This window comes from Triticum urartu, chromosome 3 (genome assembly GCF_003073215.2).
Source record: "Triticum urartu cultivar G1812 chromosome 3, Tu2.1, whole genome shotgun sequence".
NCBI classification, from domain to species: Eukaryota; Viridiplantae; Streptophyta; class Magnoliopsida; order Poales; family Poaceae; genus Triticum; species Triticum urartu.
Window position 1 is genome coordinate 551,958,734 of NC_053024.1, and position 20,664 is coordinate 551,979,397.

At 47.0% G+C, this 20,664-nt stretch overlaps 1 protein-coding gene and 1 pseudogene across 2 annotated transcripts; one reads left to right on the forward strand and one right to left on the reverse strand.

Moving 5' to 3' along the window:
- Positions 1 to 363: 363 nt before the first annotated feature.
- Positions 364 to 1,430, forward strand: LOC125544946 (annotated as a pseudogene).
- Positions 1,431 to 6,646: 5,216 nt separating this feature from the next.
- LOC125544949 lies at positions 6,647 to 8,475 on the reverse strand. Of its 2 annotated transcripts, none has more exons than XM_048708750.1 (3): positions 7,419 to 8,475; positions 7,133 to 7,267; positions 6,647 to 7,012 (listed from the first exon to the last, which is right to left on the reverse strand). In XM_048708750.1, the coding sequence occupies exons 1-2, from the start codon at positions 8,296 to 8,298 to the stop codon at positions 7,161 to 7,163; spliced, it is 987 nt and encodes a 328-aa protein (XP_048564707.1). In that variant the 5' UTR covers positions 8,299 to 8,475; the 3' UTR covers positions 6,647 to 7,012; positions 7,133 to 7,160. The 2 variants fall into 2 exon arrangements, with proteins under 2 accessions (XP_048564707.1, XP_048564706.1); XM_048708749.1 differs by having other exon boundaries at positions 6,647 to 7,009; positions 7,419 to 8,474.
- Positions 8,476 to 20,664: the final 12,189 nt, after the last annotated feature.

The following is a 20,664-nucleotide window of genomic DNA, read 5'->3' on the forward strand; positions in this document are numbered from 1 at the left end:
TGCCACTCCGTATACTCGTCGTTGTTTCCTAATTACGGATGAACACGAGGAATTGCAGAACGGGCAGGAAGCTGAAAATAGCTAGATGTTCAAATCTGACCGGGTTTAAATCGAAAAAGGTACTGCTGTGTCCGAATCGGAAAAAGCCACGCGCAATAATAAGTACAGGAGCCCTCCAAGTAGTACGTACAAAGCAGAAGCCCCACACGAATCGTCAAATCCTAACAGCTCAAACAAAACAAAACAACTCACGAATCGCCTCGCCGCGCCGCCGTTCCCCTCCTCCCGAATCGCCTCGTCCCCGTTCTCCTTCCCCGCTGCGCCAGTCGAACAATGTCGGCATCCCGGATCCCACCACGGACGATGTCGGCGTCGGCCTGCGCCCGGAGACCGCGCAGGGCACACACCTGTTCAAGATCGATGGCTACAGCCTGTGCAGGGGCCTCGGCGTCGGCAAGTCCATCCGGTCCACCACCTTCCGCGTCGGCGGCCACGACTGGTGCGTCTACTTCTACCCCGACGGCGTCAACGAGGACAGCAAGGACTACGTCTCAGTCTTCCTCGAGCTCAAGACCCAGAACGCAGAGGCGAGGGCGCTCCACCATATGAGGGTGGTCGACCAAGCCTGGCCGCCGCCGCCTTTCACGTGGCCGATCCCTAGCCAGTACGAACCGCTGGTGTTTAACTCTACTGATAACTATCACCGCTGCTCGGGCTACACCCATTTCATGAGGAGGACGGAGCTGTGGTCGTACATTCTGGAGGACACCCTTATCCTCGAGTGCAATCTTGCCGTCATCGAGTTGAAGGACGCACAAGAGGCTGATGTCAAGGTTAACTTTGAGGCCCAGGCGCCGCCGTCCGAATTGGTTGATAACCTTAGCAGCTTGCTGGAGGCTACGGAGGGATCCGATGTGTCTTTCAAGGTCAAGGAGGAGGTTTTCCCAGCTCATAAGATCATCCTCGCAATGCGGTCGCCGGTCTTCAGGGTGAAGTTCTACGGCCCGATGAGGGACGAGAATAGCCGCAGCATAACTGTCGAAGACATGCAGCCCGATGTTTTCAGAGGACTGCTTCACTTCATCTACACTGATTCGTTGCCTCCATTGGATTACCTGGATGACGATGAGTATGAAGAAATGCTTAGGCATTTGCTAGTGGCCGCAGATAGGTACGCCATGGAAAGGATGAAGTACATGTGCGAGATCAAACTTTGTGAGGTTCTTCATACCGGGACTGTTGCGACCACCTTAGCTTTAGCCGACCAGCATCATTGCAGCAAGCTCAAAGATGCATGCATTGGATTCATCAACTCTTCAAATAGAATGGTTGGTGTGATGGCAAGTAAGGGGTATGAGTCCCTGAAAAGGACATGTCCTTCTCTCATTGCTGATATATTGGAGAAAGCAGCTAAGACTCGCAGAATTTAGTATGCTGACCGTAGATTAACTTGAGAGTATAATTAGTTCAGTTGAGACCGTAGCAATCTGGGATTAGTCTGCCTATTTCTTGTGTTCTTATAGATCTTTTGTAAAAGGGTAAGTTTCTCAAAGTGTATGTCTTCGATGTCATTGGGCCACCCTATATATGAATCTATGCTAGATCAGTAGCGTTGTTCTACTGTGTTGACTTGACTAGCAGCAGATTTATTGTTTTTCGAAATTCCTTTTATGCAGTCATTCCATTTCTCTAAGTAGAACTAGCCACCATGACCACATCTATTTTGAAATCTTGTGAAACGTTGGAAATAGAAATAATAAGTTACTCCCTCCGTATAAAAATATAAGACATTTTTTGATACTTCGTGGGAGTATTTGGCAAAATAAGTGATCAATGCTGAATGTTCATTTTATATGGAACTTCATAACACCATATTCCTCATGTGTCTCTTATACAATACCAATATCTTTTTAAAAAATCGTCCTTCCCCAACAGAGGCATTGCCTACACCCATTACCTGCCATCGTGTTGTTTGTAACATAATGCCACAAAGCCTAGGCAGGAAGATGGGCTGCCCTTCGATTGTATTTAAAGAAGTATTGATCTCCCATTAGAGTGTAAATCATTTTTTTTGGTGTATCATTTCAAGATTTTGCCTCCAATTTTTTTATTTTTTTGAAACTGCCGGGGGGGGGGGGTTGCTCCCCAACTGAATTCATTTAATTTTTTTACTCCAGTTTATAAGGAAAACCAGATAAAAAACTGAACATAATGGCCTAAGTTTATGAGGAAATCAAGCCGAAAAACCGCGCAAGCAACTAAGCCTCGTCAAGCACAGACAGAAGACCAAAGTCGCGCCAAACACACATCGCCGAATTCAGAACTGCCGCTCCAACTTGGTCCGCACGTACTCGAGCTGCATCGCCGCACAAACAGACGCCTTGTAGCCCATGCTACCCAAGACGACCACCATAGACCACGAATGATGCGCCAAAGATGTCCAAGGCCGCCGCCTTGGCATACCAGCCCGACCAATCCCACGGATTGCGTCAACTGGGCAGACGAACTCGCTAACCACGTAGCACCAAGTCGCCACCCACCCATCGTTCGGAGCCGCCGCTCCAACGCCCACCACTTGCACATGATCCACAACGTATAACTCGGACGCAAGTAGGCCACACCGCACGACTTGGATATGCATAGGAAGGTGGCGTTGTCTGGCGTCGTGGTGGTATCGACAGCGGGTCTGGCAAGGTCGATGCATCGGTACCTGCTCTAAATATGGATCGATAGAACATGGTGGCGGCGAACTCTGCAGCGGGTGCATGTGATGCCCGCTGAGAGTGCGCTGGACCGGTGTGTGCCCCAGACCTGGCGATTGCGGCTTGGTTGAGGTCTTCGATTCTAGATGTTGAGTTTGGTGTGAGGTCCGGCCAGTCGGCCCCAGCAATACGCACCCCATCATCAATTAAATAGGAGTAATGACAGATGTTGTCAAGATAATGGCTTCAGACTTATTGATGTATTATTTTGTAAGATTTTGATGAATAATTAATAAAATGGCTGTATGCATTGCCCTGATGCAGAGACCGGAGATAATCTTCCTTTTCGAAAAAAGTTGTCTTGTTATGTTGCACCTCGCCTTGTTAGCCATAAAATGTCTTCGTTTTATTTTTACAAACAAGAGGGCTTCCCGCTTTGCAGGGGCTCTGAGACCGAGTAGGGTGGTGATTTGGTGAGACAAGCCGATAGGCCAGTCCATGCATGCTATCATCCTTGTAACCTAGCATTCTTGCACTTGGGCTGAGCAACCCCTCCTCTGCTCGTTTGTCTCTCTCCGTTGCGCCTCTTGGCATACATAGTGTGAGATTCATCGTAATCCCTATTATTCTATTTCACATATCAATGAAATGATACGCATCTGATGCGTATTTGTAAAAAAAACTGGTGATGGGTGATTTTGTACAATCACGTTGATTGTGTTTTTCAAGATTGAAACACACGGTAGAAACGGTGCTATAAAAATAGCACCAACAGGGAGAACCAGGCTAGTGGAGGTTCAAAGCTAGGACGAAATGGGCCACACCCATTGTCCTCGCATCCTGCTCAATTGGTGTCGGGCCATTCTCCCAATGTTTACAAAATTGCCTCGAAGGTGGTGGCAAATAGATTGAAACTAGTACTGCCAGACATTATCTCTGAAAAACAGTCTGCTTTCATACCGGGAAGATTGATAACGGACAACATTATTTGTGCCTATGAGTGCTTACATTTTATGAAGCGTAATAGGTCGAGAAACAATAACCATTGTGCTTTGAAGTTAGACATGATGAAGGCCTATGATAGGCTCGAATGGCCGTACCTGAAAGCTATTATGGAGAAGTTGGGGTTTGCGCTGTCATGGATAGATACAGTGATGGCAATGATCTCGAGTGTTTCTTTTTCAGTCCTATTCAATGGAGAAAAGCTTGAAAGTTTTGAACCATCCAGAGGAATTCGGCAGGGAGATCCTTTCTCCCCTTACCTTTTCTTGATCGCAGCAGAGGGCCTTTCGTGCCTCCTGAAATCCAGTTCTCAGTCATCGTTGTTGGCAGGTATTAAGGTGGCCGCCGACGACCCCAGCCGTTAACCACCTTTTGTTTGCAGATGACAACCTGTTGCTTTTCAAGACTAGTGTGGAGGGTGCAGAGCGAGTTTCCAACCTGTTGGAAGTATATTGCAATGCGTCCGGCCAAAGAATTAACAATGCAAAATCTACCATATTTTTCAGCAAAGGGTGTTCTCAGATCGTAAGAGATGGAGTAAAAAATCAGCTCCAAGTGCAGAACGAATCCTTCAGCGAGAAATATTTGGGCATGCCAACTGATGTGGGACATTCGAAGAATGGAACATTCAAGTATTTGAGAGACAGGGTGTGGGAGAAAGTGAAAGGCTGGATGGAAAAGTTGTTATCTGCTGCTGGGAAGGAGGTTCTTATAAAAAGTGTGGCTCAGGCAATTCCAGTTTACTCGATGTCTTGTTTCAGACTACCGAGAGGGCTTTGTGACAGTGTAACATTTATTATCAGGCAATTTTGATGGGGAAGCAAGCAAGGAAAACGCAAGCCAACATGGGTGGCATGGGACGTTATGAGTCAACCGAAGTTTATAGGAGGTATGTGATTCAGAGATCTTGAACTTTTCAATCTTGCACTTCTAGCAAGGCAAGCATGGAGGTTGCTGCATGATCCATCTTCTTTAAGCTCGAGAATTTTGAAAGTTGTCTACTATCCAACTTGCTCATTGTTGGAAGCAGAGTTGGGGTCACACCCATCTCAAATATGGAGAGCTATCCTGGATGGCAGGGACGTCATGGCCCAAGGCATCATTCGGAGGATTGGGCATGGTGAGTCAACACACATTTGGGAGCAAAACTGGATACCTAGGGACAGCTACAGAAGGCCGTTACACTCGTTGATCCCGAATCCGCCACGGAGGGTTGCCGATCTCATTCATATAGTTACTGCCTCCTGGAACGAGGAGCTGATATGGTCTGTGTTCATCCCGTTGGACGTGGAAGCCATTCTTAAAATTCCACTTTGCACGAGGCGGATAGACGACTTCTGGGCCTGGAGTGAGGAACCCCGTGGGAACTTTACTGTCAGCTCCGCTTACATAATGCTTGTCCGAACAAAGATGAACCGGGAAGACTGGTTAGAGGGGAGACATGAATCTTCTCATGTAGCGGCAGAAGGGAAGACATGGATGGAACTGTGGAAACTTCAGGTACCATCGAAGCTTAGGGTTTTTATCTGGCGTTTGGCAAGGAACTCTGTACCAGTGGGAGAGCTATTGAATCATCGTAACATGTCAACAACGGCAGCCTGTTATCTTTGTGGAGCTCATGACACTTGGAAACATGCCTTACCGGAGTGTCCTGTATCAAGGAGCACCTGGGCGTTGTCTTCTGAACCAATCATTGATCAACTCAGCATAAACCGGGAGGAGTGCCCAAAGAAGTGGATCTTTCCTATGCATGATGCACTGAGCTCACATGAATTCATTAGATTTGCAATTTCATTATGGCAATTTGGGGCGCTCGCAGAAAAGCTATCTATGAGGATATATACAAGAGCCCACATGCAACACACATTTTCATCAACACTTACCTGACGGAGATTCAAACAACAACACAAGATAGCCATGGTAGTGAGCCAGTCCAATCGCCCCCTGCTAGATGGATAGCACCGCCGGAGAACCATGCAAAGCTAAATGTCGATGCATCAGTAAGCAGAGGAGGCAGCTTTGGAGCAGTTGGAGCAATATGCGGAGATCATGCGGGGATGTTCTTGGGTGCGTCGACAATGCGTTTCAGACTGGGAGACCCAGCTACCCTTGAGGCTCTAGCCATTAGAGAAGGACTGGACTTGTGCAGGGACTTGAACTTGCATCATATTCATGCTGCGTCTGATTGTCAAGGAGTAGTCCAAGAGGTACAAAAGGGCAGTGGAGCGACTTATGGAGCGATTATCCAAGAAATCAAGCAACAATTCTCTTTTTTCACTTCATGTAATTTAGTTCATGAGTCTAGGAGATCGAATGTCGATGCTCACAACTTAGTGAAACATGCACTGTCACTAGCATCGGGACGCCATGTGTGGTTTGGCCAGCCCGACAGGATTCCTTTCGTCCTTGTAAATAGTGTGACGAGTTAAATAAAAATTTCGCGAGGTTGTCTAAAAAAATAGAAAGACAATTTCAAATGTTTAATATTTTCGAAAAAATTGTGAATGTTCCCAAGACATGTGGCCATGACCTCTAAAAGTTCAGATATAAACTCGAAACAAACATTGAGAAACAAAATAGAAACAAATTCAGCATGAATAATGTCACAAAAGACAAAAGCAAAAAAGGACACACTATTCACATGAAGATTTCTCTTTTTGTTTCTCGATGCTTATTTTGATTTTGGATTTGAATTTTCTAGCGGTTGACACAATTTTGCCCGGCAGTTGTTCGGCTGCATGCCTGCATCACGAGTAATGGACATAAATTCAAGTCCATCACTCCCCCGCAAAAAAAAAAATTCAAGTTCATCACTAGAGGAGGGTTGGATGGGTCTCCACCAACAGATCATCGATGGACGTCAGTGGTATCCCTTGTACTAACGGTTGTGCCTTCGCCCATTGGTGGAGACCGATCACCAAATAAGGTGTATTCTCGCGCAGTGCCACGTCCAATTTTCCTTCCAAAACATGCAGAGATGAGCAATCACGCTGCAGAAGTCTAATTGCAACTACATCAAGTCTCACCTGTAGCTCAAGGAACGCACACATGACTACTTAAACTAATCTAAGATATAGAGTTGTGGATCAGTAATTACATAGGTTCATATCGCCCCATACGACAGCCAACGCAGTGGCCACGCTACTAGTACCCCAGCTAATACCAGCTACGAGAGCATCGACGATCGGTCTCATCCGCACGCGGTGAAGCAGAGCAGCAGGGCGGGGTGGTCGTATGACTCCAAGGTGGCGGTGGTGATCGGTGACTCCATCTCCCTCAGTTTGCAGCAGCGCTCACTTGCTGACCTGCTTCATTTGTTTCGCATCGGGGCAAGGCACAAATTAGACCGAGCTCAACAACAAAATTGGATGACATTCTGATTGACAGTAATGTAGGGTAGATTGATTTTGGGAAAGGCAGAAACGCACCTGATGCTGCTGCTGGTGGCTGCGGCAGCTACGCGTTCCCGGTGCCCCTCTTCTTCCTCCCACGGACGCACGCGATTACCGCGGCGACCAGCGCGAGCAGCATGCCGGCGCACAAGGTTATCAGGACGGGATCCTCTGCAGCCATTTTATGAGACCCACTTTATTTAGCAGGCTGCTCTGCGGCGCGTCGATCAAAATCACAAGCAACAGACTGGGGCTCGATGCCACTAACTAGCAAGAAGTACATCAACGTCCAAGAATTAGGAAGGGGAAGGGCTATACTCACTCATATATTTCGCCACGGGCATGGGCCAACCCGTCGGAACTGAGGTCTCGATCCGTAGGAAGCAGTTGTAGCCGAGCACGTCGGCCACGCGCTCGTGCTCGCCGTCGAGGCCCCAGCCGCACGCCCGCACCTCTCGCGCCGAGCCCCCCAGGCACCGGGCGCAGTCCGCCGCCGCGGCGCGGTCCCTCGCGCACTGCGCCCGCAACGTCACCGTGGTCTTCCCAGTGGCGTTGCTCGAGAGCGCGGCCGCGTCGGTGACGACGCGCGCCCCCGAGCTGTTGGCCGCGCCGCGCCCCGCCAGCGACTGCGCGAGCGCGACGAGCGCCCGCGTGTCGAAGCACTTGGGGTTGGAGGGCGGCTTGCCGTCGTCGAAGGAGATGACGGCGGGGAAGACGTCTTCGCCGAAGGAGACGACGTCGCGGAAGACGTCCTCGTGCGGAGAGGAAGCGTTGCCGTCCGCGTAGCCCATGAAGCAGCCCTCGCCCCTCCAGACGCCGGCGCGCCTGCTCGCGCCGCAGCCGGTGAGGTTCTTGGCGGCCGCGGCGAGGCACGCGAGGCACTCCTTGAGCGCGGAGCCGCCCAGGCAGACGCCGCGGGTGAACGCCCCGCCGCTGGACTGCAGGGACGCGAACCCCGTCGGCGCGGCGGCAGCGGGCAGCGCGGCCAGGAGCGGCAGGAGGCTGTCGAGGAAGGCAGCAGCGGCGGCGTCCGAGGGCGGGGGCGGGGCGCAGTCGACCACCACGTAGCCGGTCGGGACACGCAGCTGCAATGCACCAGCGATCAGCAGGAGGAGCGTGAAGAGGATGGTGGCGAGGATGGCTAAGGTGCTGAGCGCGCAGGTGAGCCTCATGGACGCGGCAACAGCGCGCGCCGTGGCCATGGCGGTGAGCCGGTGGAGGAGACGCTGCGCAAGGGAGCCACGAGCACCAGACTCAGTTCATATGCACTGCACCGGGTCGGGCTGGCTGCGTGGAGGAGACGCTGAGCAAGGGAACTACGCTCTTTCCTCTGCCATGCAATACGGTGTGGATGTGTTCCATCGATTGCTAAACTCTGAAAACTGTGATCGCTGCGTGGTTGGTACTGAAATAGAATGTGTTCTCCTTTCCCACCACCTTTCTTTTTCTCTTCGGAAATATGCTTTCACCCCACTTTATAAATAAAACCAACAACAGGTTCATACAATAAATTCAAAGGCTACAAAATAAAATAGTCTGTTGGAACAAAGACAAAAGAAAAAGGGTAAATAAGACCACCAAGTGGTAGCAAGGGGAGGGAGCAGTATACAATTATCCACCGTTGATTTTGTGAGGGTGGTTTGGTCATCTTTCTGGTGATTTCAGCCCATCAGGAATGGATCCATTTGTTGTTACTTATTAGAAGAGGAAAATCGATCGCTCTGTTTGGGCTGTCATTCTGCTTTGACACCCCCCTAAACCCCCCCCCTCCCCCCCCCCCAGCACCCGCTTGTTGGCACATCGCCCTCGGTTCTGGGGACGGTTTTTCGCCCAGTCGTCGCCCCCATCTCGCCCCCAGGCGCCGAAATTGGCCCACTTTGCAACCCAATTTCGGCGAATAAAGGGCCCATATGGGCGAGAATAGGCCCATATTCGGCGTGATTACGCCGTGTCTCGACGTTCAATTATCAACACAATTATTTCTTATCACATATTTCATCACAGAAAAATCAAATACTTCAACAAAATAGTACAACAACAAATAGTTCAATACAAATTATATAGTTCAACAAATAAAAACTCGTATTTCATCACACGGCGTCCCCCTTGAGCCTCCATAGGTGCTCAATTAGATCTTTCTGCAGTTGATGATGCACTTCTGGGTCTCGGATCTCCTGACCCATACTGAGATAGGCAGTCCAAGTTGCCGGTAGCTGGTGATCAACTTCGGCTAGAGGACCCTACCTGTAGTATGGTTCAGTGTCAAACACTGGATCTTCTTGCTCGCTCTCGATGATCATGTTGTGCAAGATGACACAGCAAATCATAATCTCCCACATTTGATCTTTGGACCAGGTCTGAGCGGGGTACCGAACAACAGCAAATCGAGATTGGAGCACACCAAATGCCCGCTCGACATCCTTCCTGCAAGCCTCTTGAAGCTTCGCAAACCAGGCGTTCTTGCCTCCTGCCAAAGGGTTTGAGATCGTCTTCACAAATGTCGACCATCTCGGATAGATGCCGTCAGCTAGATAGTACCCTTGTTGTATTGGTGCCCATTGATCTCGAAGTTCACCGGAGGAGAATGGCCCTCAACGAGCTTGGCAAAAACAGGAGAGCACTGCAGCACGTTGATGTCATTGTGAGTTCCTGGCATACCAAAGAAGGAGTGCCAAATCCAGAGGTCCTGTGTGGCTACCGCCTCAAGCACCACACTGCAATCGCCTTTGGCACCTTTGTACATCCCCTGCCAACCAAATGGGCAATTCTTCCATTTCCAATGCATGCAGTCGATGCTTCCAAGCATCCCAGGAAATCCTCTTGCTGCATTCTGGGCTAGGATCCGAGCAGTGTCTTCCGCATTGGGTGTTCTCAAGTATTGTGGTCCAAACACTGCCACCACTGCCCGACAGAACTTGTAGAAACACTCTATGTTGGTGGACTCGGCCATGCGCCCATAGTCGTCGAGTGAATCACTGGGAGCTCCATATGCAAGCATCCTCATCGCTGTCGTGCACTTCTGGATGGAGGTGAATCCAAGAGCGCCAGTGCAATCCATCTTGCACTTGAAGTAGTTGTCGAACTCCCGGATGGAATTCACAATCCTGAGGAAGAGCTTTCGGCTCATCCGATAACGGCGCCGAAATGTTCTCTCGCCATGAAGTGGAGCATCGGCGAAATAGTTGGAGTAGATCATGCAGTAGCCTTGGAGACGATGCCGGTTCTTTGCTTTCATCCGCCCCGGCGCCGAGCCACCTCGCCGCGGCTTTTCATTGCTCGCCAGCAGCTGGCCGAGGATGGCGAGCACCATGAGATGCTCTTCTTCCTGGATGTCGGCCGCGGCTTCCTCCTCCAGCAGCGCGGTGTAGGATCTAGAAGTAGATGTGTCTAGAGGGGGGGGTGATTAGACACTTCGTGCTAAAGTTGCAATTTTTAAGCCTTTTTGGTTAAGTGGAGTTTAGGCACAATTTCAGCGCACACAATACATATCAAGCAAGCAAGCAAAGAGTACATGAGCAGCAGAATGTAAAGCATTTAACTTGCAACAATGTAAAGGGAAGGGTTTGGAGATTTCAAACGCAATTGGAGACACGGATGTTTTTCCCGTGCTTCGGATAGGTGGTGCTATCCTACATCCACGTTGATGGAGACTTCAACCCACGAAGGGTAACGGTTGCGCGAGTCCACACAGGGCTCCACCCAAGGGCAACGGTTGCGCGAGTCCACGAAGGGCTCCACCCACGAAGGGTCCACGAAGAAGCAACCACCCACAAAGGGTCCACGAAGAAGCAACCTTGTCTATCCCACCATGGCCAACGCCCACGAAGGATTTGCCTCACTAGCGGTAGATCTTCACGAAGTAGGCGATCTCCTTGCCCTTACAAACTCCTTGGTTCAACTCCACAATCTTGTCGGAGGCTCCCAAGTGACACCTAGCCAATCTAGGAGACACCACTCTCCAAGAAGTAACAAATGGTGTGTAGGTAATGAAATCCTTGCTCTTGTGCTTCAAATGATAGTCTCCCCAACACTCAACTCTCTCTCATAGGATTTGGATTTGGTGGAAAGAAGATTTTAGTGGAAAGCAACTTGGGAAGGCTAGAAATCAAGATTCATATGGTATGAATGGAATGTCTTGATCTCAACACATGAGTAGGTGGTTTTCTCTCAGAACATATGAGTAGGAATGGTGTGTGTGTTCTGATGGCTCTCTCATCGAATGAGAAGGAGGTGGAGGGGTATATATAGCCTCCACACAAAATCCAACCGTTACATAGATTTCCAATCTCGGTGGGACCGAATGAATAATCTCGGTCTGACCGAAGTAGTAAACCTAGTGACCGTTAGGAATTTCGGTGGGACTGACATGCAACTCGGTAGGACCGATTCGGTTAGGGTTTGGGCATAACGTAATCTCGGTGAGACCGATTACACAAACTCGGTGGGGCCGAGAATAGTGCAATGGGTAACAGAGAGTTTGCAACCCCATCTCGGTGGGACCGAGATCCTTATCGGTAGAACCGAATTGCTAGGGTTTGGCAGTGGCTTATGACAAGTGAAACTCGGTGGCGCCGGATAGGAAAAATCAGTAGGGCCGAGTTTGGCTTAGAGTTTAGGTCATATGGGTTTAGGTCATATGTGGAAGTGGGAAAGTAGTTGAGGGTTTTGGAGCATATCATTAAGCACATGAAGCAAGAGGCTCATTAAGCAACACCTCATCCCTCCTTGATAGTATTGGCTTTTCCTATGGACTCAATGTGATCTTGGATCACTAAAATATAAAATGAAGAGTCTTGAGCTTTTGAGCTTGAGCCAATCCTTTGTCCTTAGCATTTTGAGGGTTCCTCTTTCACATCCATGCCATGCCATTGTTGAACTTATCTGAAACATGCTAGATAGAAGTGTTAGTCCAACACGAGATATGTTGTCATCAATTATCAAAACCACCTAGGGAGCACTTGTGCTTTCAATCTCCCCCTTTTTGGTAATTGATGGCAACATACATCAAAGCTTTAGATAAAGATATAAAGAACAACAAGTAAAGCTTTGGAAGGACATGTAACAAACATAAGCTCCCCCTACATGTATGCACTCATGCAAATATGGAATATAGAGGCATGTGAGAGCATAAACATGACAGAGTAGGCAATGTGTTACATGTATCTTGGCCATATGCATCAGAGCCAAAGATTATCAAGAAAAATACCTTCATGCTCATGAGTCCTTCTTGCAAACAGTATGTACATAAGCAAGAACTCCTCATACTCATGATCTTGATGCATATACTTACCTTGTGGTCTCGAGTTGGCTTAGGATGGAATGGACCTGCAAACAAGGTTAGATAACACAGGTACGTCCACTAGCCAGAGCAAACAAAAGAAACCACAAGAATGCCAAGACTGGGATGACATGTAGAGAGTGAGTACAAGGTACCACATTGGATTCAACATGTCCCCATGAATAAAGATATGCAATGAATTTGGCTGATTTCTTCTCCTTTAGGTGTCTTGCTCCCCCTGAATCTTACATGGGATATTGGGAGAAGATAGGAGACAGAAAATCAGAGCTGAATAGAAATTAATTCAAATGAGTTCATATGAACATGTCTTTCCCCCAAAAGACATGTGGCATCTCTCCTCTTGAACATCTAGCATCTGGGATCCTTGAGTATTTTTCTCTCCCCCTTAACAACATCTGGGATCCTTGAGACTTTCTCTCCCCCTTAACACTTTTTCTCTCTTGGTGTGATCTCTCTTTCCTACAGGCTTTGATGTGATCTCTCTCTCCCCCTTTGACATCAATTTCCAAGAAGCTTTTTTCTGGAATCCGTCGAAATAGGTTTGGTCCTTGAGATTCAGCACAAAGCAGAGGATAAAATTGTGATGCTTGTAGAGGACAAGATTCATTGAGTGGAGCTGGATCCGAAGAGATGTAGAATAAGTGGCAAATTGGTTTTCTGATTGCAAAGTCGGTGGCACCGAGTGGTATATTTCGGTGGTACCGAAAATATTCGGTTGGACCAAAATTTGCAAGTCGGTGGTACCGAGTTTACACATAGAAACACACTTGTCACCTCAGCTTACTAGACAAGTAAGATCTCACAAAGATTTGCAATGAATTACCTGAAGGATTTGCAAGGAATTAAATGCAGAAAATGCAGAACAAACACAAAGAGAAAAGAAGAAACTGAAAGATCTAGATGAAGTTTTTTTTTGTTAAATGACAGAAACTAAACATGCATGAGACAAATGCAATAACACAGAAAAGAACACAAGAGAACTTCATCTAGAGTTGGGCGGTGACACAGTCACCTATGTTAGAGTATATTGACTTAGGAGTCAAGTGAGAACACTTGATCATAGGTCATACTCATCGTTTTAAGCTCAAAATGGGGTTACCATTTTTCGTTTAAGCATCTTGATGTATTCACATCTTGTTGAGTTGCTTTGACTCATGTCTTGGAGTAAAGCTTCTCTAAGATGGAATAACATACCTTGGGTGGTGGTGTGATTCTTGCTCATGTAGTTGAACTTGTGTGGGTGCTCAAGGTTGATGTAGCTCATCAAGAGTTGGGAGCACCACTTGGAGTTTGAGTTCATCTACCTACATGGGTTAGTTCTTGCAAGGAAGAGCACTTGTGTATCCAAAAATGACACTCATGAAGCTCATCATAGAATTTGTCAAAGGATATGTTTGAATGGTTTTGTGCTTCCTTGTCTTCAACCACCATTGTGTAGAGTCTTGGTGATGTAGAGATTGCTCAAGATGTGAGTGAGTCGCAATCTCATGGAATTAGATTCAACCAAGAACCTACATGGGTTAGACAACATGCAAGGTACAAATATATCCAAGACATAAGATAGTCATCATAAGAGATATATCATGGATTAGTCATAAGCTCATGTCTTGCATGTATCCAATGGAGTTTCTACTCCAAGTTCGAAGCATCAATGATGTTCAATTCTCCTCTCAACCTGCAAAACACTTTCTCATCAAGCGGTTTAGTGAATATATCCGCTAATTGTTTATCGGTGCGAACATGCTTAAGATTGATGTCACCCTTAGCAACATGATCTCGAATGAAATGATGACGAACTTCAATATGCTTAGTTCGAGAATGTTGTACAGGATTATGACCAATTTTGATAGCACTTTCATTGTCACAAAGCAGTGGAACATGTTTCACATAAATCCCATAATCTTTAAGAGTTTGGGTCATCCAAAGTAATTGAGCACAACATGAACCAGCGGCAATGTATTCCGCTTCGGCGGTGGATAAGGATACCGAGTTTTGTTTCTTGGAAGACCAAGACACAAGAGATCTACCAAGAAATTGACAAGTACCCGAAGTGGACTTTCTATCAACCTTGTCTCCGGCATAATCTGAGTCGGAATAGCCAACAAGATCAAAAGAAGACCTCTTAGGATACCAAATGCCAAAATTTGGTGTATGGATTAAATATCTCACTATCCTTTTCACAGCCTTAAGATGACAATCTTTAGGAGTAGCTTGATATCGAGCACACATGCACACACTTAGCATAATATCGGGACGTGAAGCACATAGGTATAACAATGAACCAATCATAGAGCGATAAACCTTTTGATCAACGGGTTCACCATCTTTGGTCAAATCATTATGTCCACTAGTAGGCATGGGTGTAGACATACCTTTGCATTCTTGCATGTTGAACTTCTTGAATAAGTCCTTGGTGTACTTTGTTTAAGAGACAAATGTACCTTCCTTAGTTTGCTTGATTTGCAATCCAAGAAAGAATTTGAGTTCACTCATCATAGACATCTCAAACTTCTCTGACATTAGCTTTCCAAACTTTTCACTAAAGAGAGGGTTAGTTGAACCAAATATGATGTCATCAACATAAATTTGGCATACAAAAAGTTCTCCATTAACCTTTTTAGTGAAAAGAGTAGAGTCAATTTTACCAATTTCAAAACCACTTGTAGTAAGGAACTTGGTCAAGCATTTATACCATGCTCTAGGAGCTTGTTTAAGACCATAAAGAGCTTTGTGAAGTTTGTAAACATGATTTGGTTTCTTAGGATTGACAAAGCCGGGAGGTTGTTTGACATAAACTTCCTCCTCTATTTCTCCATTTAGAAAAGCACTTTTAATGTCCATTTGGTACAAGGTGATATTATGGTGATTAGCATAGGCAAGTAAGATGCGAATGGACTCAAGTCTAGCAACGGGAGCATCTGTCTCACCATAGTCCATACCTTCGACTTGTGTGTATCCTTGGGCGACAAGACGTGCTTTGTTGCGAACCACTTGTCCATCTTCATCTTGCTTGTTGCGAAACACCCATTTGGTACCAATGATGTTGTGGTTGTTGTCGGGCTTCTCAACCAATGTCCAAACTTGGTTTCTCTCAAAATTGTGTAGCTCTTCATGCATAGCGTTTATCCAATCCAGATCTTCCAATGCTTCTTCAACCTTCATTGGTTCAATGCTCGAGATGAATGAATAGTTTTCACAGAAGTTAGCTAAACGAGTTTTTGAGCGAGTGATTCTCCCGGTTTGTATATCATTGAGAATTTGCTCGACGGGATGATCTTTGGCAATTCTTGCTCGAACTTGTGAGAGCTTTTTCTTGGGTCTTTGTTGAGCATCTTCTTCATCTTGTTCTTCTTCTTGGCCTTCTTCATTGTTGACTTCGTCGTTCTCTTGTCATGGTGGAGAAGGAGGTTGTTGATGTTCATCTTGACATACTTCCTCGTTTTCTTCATCTTGGTGTGTCCCACTTGTGGATGCTTCCGTGTCGATCCTTGGTTCACCTTGTTGTGAAGTAGAAGCTTCCACTTGGACGGATGAAGTACTCTCCTTCACCTCCGTTGGACGAATTTTGCCAATGGACAAATCTCGAATTGCTTCTAAAGGGTCTTTGTCTCCTACATCAATTGGCAATTGCTCTACTTGCGAGCCATTAGATTCATCAAACTTCACATCTACCGTCTCTTCAACCTTTCGGGTGAAATTGTTGTAGACACGGTAAGTGTGAGAGTTTGAGCCATAACCAAGTAGAAAACCTTCATGAGATTTGGGAGCAAACTTTGAACGACGATGCTTATCAAGAATGTAGCACTTTGATCCGAATACTCGAAAGTATCCAACTTGAGGCTTGTTACCGGTGAGGAGCTCGTATGCCGTCTTGCCGAGTAGCTTGTGAAGATATAAGCGATTTGTTGCGTGACAAGCTGTCTCAACTGCTTCTGCCCAAAAGTGCTTTGGCGTCTTGTATTCATCAAGCATTGTCCTTGCCATTTCAATGAGCGTCCGGTTCTTCCTCTCAACAACTCCATTTTGTTGAGGTGTGTATGTAGCCGAGAACTCGTGTGAAATCCCTTCTTCGTCAAGAAAGGTGTCCACATTTGCGTTCTTGAACTCTGTTCCGTTGTCACTCCGAACCTTCTTGATCTTCACATCAAACTGATTTTGGGCTTTCCTAGCGAAGTTTCTGAAGATCTTCTGGACCTGCGATTTGTCATTGAGGAAAAATACCCACGTAAATCTTGAAAAATCATCAACTATAACTAGACCAAAGGAATTTCCACCGAGACTCTTATAGGCATTGGGACCAAAAAGATCCATGTGAAGCAGCTCAAGTGGCCTCCTTGTGGTCATGATGTTCTTCACTTGATGTCTTCCTCCAACCTGTTTACCTGCTTGACAAGCACTGCAAAGTCTATCCTTATCAAATATGACATCGTTAACTCCAAGGATATGATTTCCTTTAATAAGCTTGTCAAGGTTTCTCATGCCAACGTGACCTAGTCGTCTATGCCACAACCAACCTTTTGAGGATTTAGCAACAAAGCAAGTTTTAGGTTGTGCCTTTTTAGAGAAATCGACGATGTAAAGATCACCTCTACGCATACCGGTAAAGACCATTTTATGATTGTCCCGACGAAATACTTGGCAATCTACCTCAGTAAATAGGACATTCAAACCGAAATCAGCAAGTCTAGATACTGAAAGTAAGTTGTAGCCAAGAGATTCAACGAGCATGACATTTTGAATGGAGCTATCATGTGAGATGGCCACCTTACCAAGGCCAACCACTTTACCCTTTGAATTATCACCAAAGGTGACATATTTTTGAGGACCGTTGTTTTCAGCAAGCTCACGAAACATCTCTTCATCTCCGGTCATATGATCAGTACATCCACTATCAAGAACCCATTCCTTTCCTCCTGATTCATATCCCCGAAGATTTGCCATAAGACCAAAATGTCTCATTGCATCGTCGAGATCGAAGTCACTATCATCATCATCATAATATTCATGTTCATCATGATCTTGTGACTCATCATTTCCTAGAGAGGGTAATTCATTAGATAAATGATCAAAGTGGTTACTTTTATGAATTCTCATAGCTTTGAGTATGATATCATTAATGATTCCAACATCCCCTTTAGCATGCTTAAGATTGGCAAGTTCAAGAAGACATTTACCAAAACTAGGATCACTAGAGTTCATCTTACTCAAGGCAATGGATTTATGGAGAATTTCATCCAAAGTTTTCAAGGAATGATTGGGAAATCGATCCTCAAGAAATTTCCATATAGTATAGGCACAATCTTGAGTAGGCAAACTAGCAATCAGATCTTTGGGCAATCCTCTAATGATGAGCTCAATAGTTCTAAGATTGCGAATCATGTCAATATCTTCATCTAGGGTAGGATGCAAGGGATCAATATGGGGTGCACAAGGGCTAGCAATATACTTGTTCAAATGATATTGACTGAAGATTACAAGCATCTCATTTTTCCACTCATGAAAATACTTTGCATCAAGAATAGGCACTCTATGTCTAAGACTCCCTAGAGTAGACACATCCATCTTCCTCCAATGGTGATTAGACCAAGGCAATGGAGACCAAAGCTCTGATACCACTTGTAGGATCTAGAAGTAGATGTGTCTAGAGGGGGGGGTGATTAGACACTTCGTGCTAAAGTTGCAATTTTTAAGCCTTTTTGGTTAAGTGGAGTTTAGGCACAATTTCAGCGCACATAATACATATCAAGCAAGCAAGCAAAGAGTATATGAGCAGAGGAATGTAAAGCATGTAACTTGCAAGAATGTAAAGGGAAGGGTTTGGAGATTTCAAACGCAATTGGAGACACGGATGTTTTTCCCATGGTTCGGATAGGTGGTGCTATCCTACATCCACGTTGATGGAGACTTCAACCCACGAAGGGTAACGGTTGCGCGAGTCCACACAGGGCTCCACCCAAGGGCAACGGTTGCGCGAGTCCACGAAGGGCTCCACCCACGAAGGGTCCACGAAGAAGCAACCACCCACAAAGGGTCCACGAAGAAGCAACCTTGTCTATCCCACCATGGCCAACGCCCACGAAGGACTTGCCTCACTAGCGGTAGATCTTCACGAAGTAGGCGATCTCCTTGCCCTTACAAACTCCTTGGTTCAACTCCACAATCTTGTCGGAGGCTCCCAAGTGACACCTAGCCAATCTAGGAGACACCACTCTCCAAGAAGTAACAAATGGTGTGTAGGTAATGAAAATCCTTGCTCTTGTGCTTCAAATGATAGTCTCCCCAACACTCAACTCTCTCTCATAGGATTTGGATTTGGTGGAAAGAAGATTTTAGTGGAAAGCAACTTGGGAAGGCTAGAAATCAAGATTCATATGGTATGAATGGAATGTCTTGATCTCAACACATGAGTAGGTGGTTTTCTCTCAGAACATATGAGTAGGAATGGTGTGTGTGTTCTGATGGCTCTCTCATCGAATGAGAAGGAGGTGGAGGGGTATATATAGCCTCCACACAAAATCCAACCGTTACACATGTTTCCCAATCTCGGTGGGACCGAATCAATAATCGGTCGGACCGAAGTATAAACCTAGTGACCGTTAGGAATTTCGGTGGGACTGACATGCAACTCGGTAGGACCGATTCGGTTAGGGTTTTGGGCATAACGTAATCTCGGTGAGACGATTACACAAACTCGGTGAGACCGAGTTTGGTAATTAGCTAACAGAGAGTTTGCAACACTCGGTGGGACCGAGACCTTATCGGTAGAACCGAATTGCTAGGGTTTGGCAGTGGCTAATGACAAGTGAAACTCGGTGGCGCCGGATAGGAAAAATCGGTAGGACCGAGTTTGGCTTAGAGTTTAGGTCATATGTGGATATGGGAAAGTAGTTGAGGGTTTTGGAGCATATCATTAAGCACATGGAGCAAGAGGCTCATTAAGCAACACCTCATCCCTCCTTGATAGTATTGGCTTTTCCTATGGACTCAATGTGATCTTGGATCACTAAAATATAAAATGAAGAGTCTTGAGCTTTTGGGCTTGAGCCAATCCTTTGTCCTTAGCATTTTGAGGGTTCCACTTTCACATCCATGCCATGCCATTGTTGAACTTATCTGAAACATGCTAGATAGAAGTGTTAGTCCAACACGAGATATGTTGTCATCAATTATCAAAACCACCTAGGGAGCACTTGTGCTTTCACGCGGCGAGCTCTTCCTCCTCATCCGAGTCCATCGTCGAGGCAGGCAAAACGCCGAACACCTTGCGCTCGGTGGGCGTGTACCCGTCGTTAAACCGCGCCTCCGTGGCCGGAAACGGCGGCCGGAAATGCCCAGCTGCTGTGGGAGGGGCTGCCGCGGCAAAGCGCTGCTATTTTCCGGCGGGGAATGGCTATCTAGCGGAGTAGGGCGGCGGCCGTCGCTGGGATATAGCTAGTGGTGGCCGAGGGCGCGGGGGTGCGAGGCGAGTCGGGGGAAGAAAACCTTGACTTTTCCCCTATCGGTGTGGGCTAGGTGTGCTTTTCCCTAGCGCCGAAGCCCCCAACTACTCCCCAGCGCGCCGGGTTCGGCCTGTGACCGCCGGGCGGAAAAAAGGTCCGAACCGGCGATTTTCGGCGTCCTGGGGGCGCGACTGGGCCGTTTTTTCGACGCCGACGTCGAAAAAGTGACCTGGAGGGCCCTGTTGGGGGCGCGGCTGGAGATGCCCTGAAGAAGAGGTGCATGTTGGACTCGGACAACTATGTCATACGGCCATACCGCCGGAGTGCCCGGCCATGAGCATGGCCGAGGACACGGACACGGGCTCCGGGACGAAGGTGAGATGCAATGACGGCTGCCAGCGGAGAAAGGGATCGAGGTGTCATCGAAGAAGATGATGCAGGAGCGCAACGGCGTGGTGGTGACGAGCACGACCGAGAATAGGGAGGCAACCAGGCAGATGTAGGAATCCTGATGGACACGTGAGTGCACCCACGCGAGGTAGGCTAATATTTCTCTCTCCCTAAATTACCCTCATGGGGCGTGTACTGCTGCACGCAGAGCAGATGGTGCCACTGATACTGCAGGCTATGTTTTGCTCGTCCAGTGGAGCAGTATAGATCGATTACCATCCTTGAATTTCGAGGATAGACGACCCATATTGATTAGCGGGTAAAGTAAAAGAGCTCAGTCTCCAAAAGCCCACAATGAGAATAGCCCATGAGCGCCAGCATAAGTCCCAAATGATCGTGGCTATGGTGACTAGACGGAGGGTGCCAATGCTGCAGAAAGA